Below are 6,770 nucleotides of genomic sequence, written 5' to 3'. Positions count from 1 at the left end.
CACCATATCCAAGTCCATCTGCAGCACTTATTTAAGCTTAAGCACCTGTCTTGCGATATGGACCAGGCTTCCAATCTTTGTTCCAATCTATAAGGTTTTGAATGCAATTTGAGATTTAGTATATCAATACATAATTATATATTCTTCTACCCTAAAAAGAGGAAAGGCTGCTCAAAAAAAAAGGAAAAAAAAAGTGTCTTTGATCTTGGCCTTGCTTTTGTTTACAGCTGTCGTCTGCTAAAGCGGCGGTTAAGCACTTGAAGATGACAGTCGTAACGATGGCAACCAAACGCGATGATTTCACCAGATAACACGTAGATCATGTTTTGTTTTGTTTTTTAATTAAAGAACTCGAGGAGGTTGGCTAATTCAAACAGAATAATCCATATATAATAAAAGAACAAGCTTTTGTGGGAGGAGCCTGTGTCTGTCACGGATAATGTGTCAACACAGGCTCCTCCCCCAAAATGGAACATGCACAAACAAATCACCACCAGATGTCGTCGCCGTGATGACGCAATCTTTGATGACGCAACAACCAGCATCACCACCAGATGTCTATAGCATCGCCGTGATGACGAAATCTTTAAGTAAGGTACTGGGCAGATTTCCCACGATAAAATCTAATACGGGCAGATGATTAAGATACAGAAATGCGAATACCAAAAGAGTTCGAATTTACGCTAGACCAAAGTTCCCCGGATTTGAACGGGGCTCAGGTTGCTCGTTGCATAGATAAATTCACAATAAAACTTACAAAATAAGTAAGGTCAAGACGTTCAGTTGCCAAGTTGCTTGATTATACATGTTAATAATCCTATCTTACCGTTATGGCTACTCATCCTACATACGGGACTATTATCCAATTTTAAATTTTTCTTTTTCTAATTATGTGCTCAAGTAGTAATTGCTGAGAAATTATTGAACAATGTTGATAAAAACCACTAGATTAATAATTTCTGAACTAATCAGCATTGCGCGATAAAAGATAAATACGAATTTGAAAAAAAACTGTGAGCACGGGCGACTGCAGAACAAAAGAGTTCATTGCAAGGTTAAGATAGAAAAGCAAGCTTATCAGCTCGCCGCGAATGGATAGTCGTAAGCCAGTTGAAAACTGTCTTAAATGAAAAATTCAGGGCCTATATTTAAGTCGGACTTATTCACAATTCACACTTTTCTTAACAGACTTTTTGGTCTTAAAACGGGATTTTTCTGTCACAGTTCAATATCCTTGCAAGTTATTTACGTTTAGTTTGTTCAACTCATATTTTCCTATTTTTATACATAAAGTTCAATATTTCAATTTTTATGAATCAAATAACTGTAAAACATAAATGCAAATCTGGTTGTTGCGTCATGGTTGGGACATCAAAGATTGCGTCATCACAGCGATGCTATGGACATCTGGTGGTGAATTATTTTGACCCAAATTGAAAAAGTTGTAGTCGCCACCGCAAGATGTCACTAGTCGTTAATCAATTATTTTAACAGTTTTTCATTAATTACGGGAGAACTAATCAAGTAAATGAAATTATTTTTGTTCTGGTCGCACCGCATATTTTTTGCGTAATTTTAAAGACCAAAAAGTCTGAAATCTGTCGTAAAAGGCCCGAGCTATGGAGCGTTACATACATACATACATACAGACAAAGTGACATGGCGTTTTTTTTTCTGCGTATGCGATTATTAGCTTCGCCCTTCGGGCTCGCAATAAGTAGAACACATCTGTAGCAGTACACATCATATGAGAGTCATAGAGTTTGATGGTAAGCTTCAAAGTTTTCTGATAATCGCATATTATTCGATATTATTGACGAATTCTGTGCTAATTGGCAAGTTTCGACGTCGAGATGGGTTTTCTCTCGTCTATTAAGAGTCTTTTGCGTCTTGGGAGTCGGTATGATCCTCAAGAAGAAAAAATTGAGATCAACATGCGTTTTACTATCTTTTGTAAATACAAAAGATTGTTCTCCGGATGGATTTGAGCATATGGAACGTGAAGAGAAGACTCTTCCGGATGGATTTGAGCAGCTGGAATGTGAAGAGATCAATCTCCCATCGCTCACGGATGGATTTGAGCACCTAGAAGGTGAAAAAAAGACTCTTCCGGATGGATTTGAGCAGCTGAAACGTGAAGAGAACACTCTTCCTTCTCTTCTGGATGGATTTGAGCAGTTGGAACGTGAAGAGAAGGCTCGTCCTTCCCTTCCGGATGGATTTGAGCACATGGAATCCGTTCTCCCGGTTTTATCTAGCGGTATCGAAAATACTGTAGCATCACCAACAGAAGATGAAATCAGGGCAGCAAAGAAAAAGGCCAAAAAGGCCAAAAAGAACTTCGATTTGGCTGCCAGGAGACGGGAAAAGAGGCGACTAGAGAAACTAAAAAAGTCTTTACTGTCCGAATTGCCAACCGCCAACCCGGGCGAGATCGATGTCATTTTGACGATTGAGGAGTATCCTTCTGTTCCGTCGTCTGTTCCCGCATTGCCGGAGATTGTTGCAGACTCGGACATGGTTAGCAGTATACCTGATGATTATGGAGTATTAACTCCAGCAGCACTTCCGTCATCCATCGAGCCTGCTGATATGGACGTCTATGGAAAAGTAACATCGAGTAATGCAGCAGCTTCGGCATCAACAGAGGTTTATTCACGACACGACACCTCACCACCTGAAATTGCACAAGAAAGCTCGGCACACTCCCACCAAATGTACGAGCACAACTTCGAGTACATTCATCTGTCTAATTTGCCTTACTTAGCGACAGGCGAACAAATTGTTGCATTCTTCGAAAATCTAGTTGGGCCTGTATATTCCTTGAGCATGTTTTTGGATGAAAACGGTCTCTATACGGGTAAGGCATCACTACTCTTCCGCAATCCGGGCGACACTTCCAGAGCGATGTTCTTTTGCCGTTACGGTATATCAATTCAAGGACGAAGAATAAGAATGAAGCTGTTTTCCAATGGATTGCAGCTGCATCCAGGGGATTTTGTTTTACCAAGCGATCTAGCCTCAGACGCTAAACCAATTTATTACTTGCAGCTGTAGGTGCCAGGGAGCTCGCGAGGTACTACACTGGAAGACGATGAATCAAAATTGTTTTTCTTTATTATTTGATATTTCTAAATAAACGGGTTTTGCCCGCCAAACGCAACTAGTTTCTGTTCCGAAATGTTTTAACTGGTTTTAACTATACGAATTTTCTTTACGAACAATAAAGGTAACCAACTCACCGTAATGACACTGTTCAGTGCTCATTACTGATTTTAAAACTTTGAGCTCTACGCAGCTGACTTTTACCAGTATGGTTTAATCGGGTAGGCCTATACTTCTCGATATAATTTTTGCTATTTTGAATTCTTGCTTAGAAACTTAAAATGAGATTTAACATGGATATAGGCACGCCGTGAAACAAACAAAGATAAAAAGACATAAAAGGAAAATCTGTTCTCAGTTTTAGTGCACGTCTTTACAATCACATCATTCACATGACTACAAGAACACGAAAGATATACACAAACAACCAGCAGTTAATTTTCCGAATATGTAAAATTCTTTTTTGAATCATGCCGTTAATGCTGAAGCAAGAAGAGTGCTGTGTGACTCAGAATGAATGCGGTACTTGGGGTTGTAAAGTGCCCATTATAAGCTACTAGCGTCTAGTCTTCTACACCAAAGACTCCTTGAGGCCATCGATCCTGCTGTTCTTAGTCACAACTTTATTTTGTGAATGGGATGGTACGTAGCCTACACTAGCTTGAACCGGATTCTTCTTACTCCGACAACAAAGAAATTCTTGAATAAATAAATGCGATTCTTGGCAGCTAGCTCTTTCAACACGCAGCGCGATCCTCGCAAAGAAAAATCCTTTTTCAACCATTGACGGATCGATAACCCTTATAAGCCCTTACTCGAGCTCGAGGTACCGACGAGAATCAAATTTTTAATCTCAAGAAACTAACTGATAGTACTATCCCTAATAGAATTGAGGAAATGTTTACAACGACATAATAAGACATCACGAAAGGAACTTAAAGTTACAATTCCATGTTTACGATTGATAATTTCCTGCCATTGTCTAGTATCGTCTAGTGTCGTCTAGTGTCTGTCTCCATGGAAGCTATGCAATGCATAATAGCTAATCTCGATTGAACTGTTGAATACTGTATTTTAACATAATGCAATTAGTCCTAATTAATCTACTTGACTCACTTTACTTCACACCTCACTTTTCTGGGAATCTAGAGAAACATTTTAAGTTATAGGACACAGCACGTCAATAAAAAGTGTTATCAAAAGTCGAGCCTCGAGGGCAGGCGAAACAATCCTTACCTCATTTGTTGAACTGGTGATATCTGGATCTCCACTTGGCTGCTTTGTTTGAACCACGAGCTAGGTAACGAGGAACAGATGGACACAATAATGAAAATGATGACAATGACAATGACAACATGACCACTTAGGTCATCAAGATACGTACATCCGTCAACTTTCTACAAAGAAAAACTCGTTTGCCAAATGCGTAATAAAATTAAACATTTCGAGTTGGAAACTTAAATAAATCTACGATAGTTGAACCGACGTGAAAGCTATACTTAGCCGAACTTTCGTCGCAGACAACTTTTGTCTTTTCTCACTTGCCAGCTGTTGTAGGAAGCAGGTAAATCGATTTACCAAACCAATTTACCATCTATAACATGCTTCAGAGCTAAGCTAACGGAAGATAGGGTCATTTTTACGTTTCAATTGATGGTTCCATCAATTAATCATTGTTTTGGTCAAACTCTCCATGAAGTCATTTATAGAAATCCGGAAATACTGTGGAGCTACTGTATATTCATATCACCCTGACACCGTGTAAAACTATTATAGCAAGCGTTTCTGCTCACAGAGGAAGGACACTATAGTGGTTTACAATTGGATGTATAAAGTATGACTTCCATCAATCGTAACAGAATTTAGGGTCCACCGGGAGAGACGTGTGGATGGTCAGACAAGTGACGATGCGGATCGGCCGGAAAGACCGGAATGATTCGCTCGTATTTGTTTGCCGTTTCTTTGGCTACGATCGTCAGTATCCCATCCGGTGAAAGAGATGACTCGATGCTGTTGGCATCCACACCCATCGGAATAGCGATCCGCCCTTCAAATCTGTCGCACAAGAAACAAAACAAAAAATATTTAACTAGAATGAATTTGAATTTGAGCGCCGTTTTTTAGTCATCTTAACGAAAGCTTTCGCCGATAGATGGCCTGACTCGACCGACGAAATGTCCAATGAAAAACTTCCGTTTCTTTTTGTATTAAAAATGGTGAAAAGAGTCTGAAAGGATTTGTCGTCAGCTGTATTGGAATTGCCAAACCAAACGGTAATAAGAAACTCGTATTAATTCTTGACAAAAAGAAAAAAAAAAACGCGAAGTGAAAAGCCGGTGGGAAACGGGGAATTCACCGTTGAATTTCTACAAATGGGCCTCATAAAATAAACACGCGGAAGTAACTCTACACAGCGGCAATAAGTAACGCCAGTCCGGAATTAATGGCGAAAACTTTGTGTGCGGGGTGGAATGAATCTTTGATGGTTACGTACCTCCTACTGATGTGTCCGTCGTTCTCCATTTGTTCGTCGTGTCCGGCGTGGACGATGAGATCCCCTCCGTGTGTCATAAACACCTTGATTCCGGTCGATCCGAACGGCGCCACATTCACTTCCAACTAATGAATGAACCATAGAAACAGAAATCGCAGAAATCAAAGAAATATATAAGAATACAAAAAAGAGCGAGAGAGAGAGAGAGAAACACGATCTGATTAGCAAATGAATTCACGCCCCACGAAAAAGTCTAACTTTCAAATAATTTAAGCGGAAGTAATCAATAGTTTGCAGAGTACGGGCAGAGTACTACTACTACTAGATTTCGGGAGTAAAGGAGTTTAATTATCCGCTCAATGAACACTCAGAGACTCTCCATAGGTGAGGGATAGGATTCATACAAAAATCCAGTGAGTCTGTATGGCATAGACTATAACCAGTAAGTGGCCGTTTCCAGCTCGTTAACGATCCAACTAGAAATCTGCTGGGCAACAGTTGTGTGCGAGGAGCTAGTAAAACGTGAATTATATACCTTGAAGATCGAACCCTCCTTGAGCCACCTCATCGCGTCCCTAGTTGTTATTATAACTCGGAAGAGATGTGACGATCGACTATACGACCAGCGCCAACCAGCCAACCAGCCAGCCAGCCAGCCAACGTTCGATATTAGACACCTGCGAAAGATGTGAGAGCGGCGATCGATGGTCGACCTCCACAGCGATCGATATTGGCGGAGGGCACCAGCAAAACTGCTGTCTGCTGGATGCTGGATAGAAGGCTCGCAAAATGTCTTGGTGGTGCTCTTCTGATTGCTTTGCCCCAGTGCACTTTGGAGAGCCCCGTCTCTCTGTATGCTCTCCCACTGTGTCTAATAATTGCTGGACCAACGATAGTACACACACAGTCTCCGGCCCTTTTGGCGTATGAAACAGGTCCGAGTTGATTGAGAGAACGCCACACACACGACGATCAATAACAGCTGCCGCTTTTCTCTTGCTGTTGTCTAGATATATAGACGTCGTCGTCTATATACCTTGATTCGCCTGATTCCTTTTGTGTGTGTTTGCCAACTCAAATAGATGTATTGAACGTTTAATGGCTGTATAAACAATAAAAGCTGCTCGCTCTTTTCTTTTTCGGGAGGTCGGACGTGTATTCTATAGCCACA

The 6,770-nt window shown here is 40.7% G+C and overlaps 1 protein-coding gene across 1 annotated transcript; it reads right to left on the bottom strand.

The window, feature by feature from the left end:
* Positions 1-4,842: 4,842 nt before the first annotated feature.
* On the bottom strand, positions 4,843-6,770 carry LOC124327465 (alpha-crystallin B chain-like). The gene is made up of 3 exons (XM_046786400.1): positions 6,135-6,770; positions 5,600-5,724; positions 4,843-5,160 (listed from the first exon to the last, which is right to left on the bottom strand). The coding sequence occupies exons 1-3, from the start codon at positions 6,165-6,167 to the stop codon at positions 4,968-4,970; spliced, it is 351 nt and encodes a 116-aa protein (XP_046642356.1). The 5' UTR covers positions 6,168-6,770; the 3' UTR covers positions 4,843-4,967.

This window comes from Daphnia pulicaria, chromosome 1, assembly GCF_021234035.1.
Source record: "Daphnia pulicaria isolate SC F1-1A chromosome 1, SC_F0-13Bv2, whole genome shotgun sequence".
In the NCBI taxonomy this organism is placed as follows: Eukaryota; Metazoa; Arthropoda; class Branchiopoda; order Diplostraca; family Daphniidae; genus Daphnia; species Daphnia pulicaria.
The sequence above is the reverse complement of the archived record's forward strand: the minus strand, read 5'-3'. Positions and strand labels throughout refer to the sequence as shown.

Coding starts and splice junctions, on each gene's coding strand:
- LOC124327465 (XM_046786400.1), bottom strand. CDS start 6,167: ATGAGGTGGCTCAAGGAGGGTTCGATCTTCAAG. Junction 5,725..6,134: donor AGGAGGGTTCGATCTTCAAG/GTATATAATTCA, acceptor TTCATTCATTAG/TTGGAAGTGAATGTGGCGCC. Junction 5,161..5,599: donor GACGGACACATCAGTAGGAG/GTACGTAACCAT, acceptor CTTGTGCGACAG/ATTTGAAGGGCGGATCGCTA.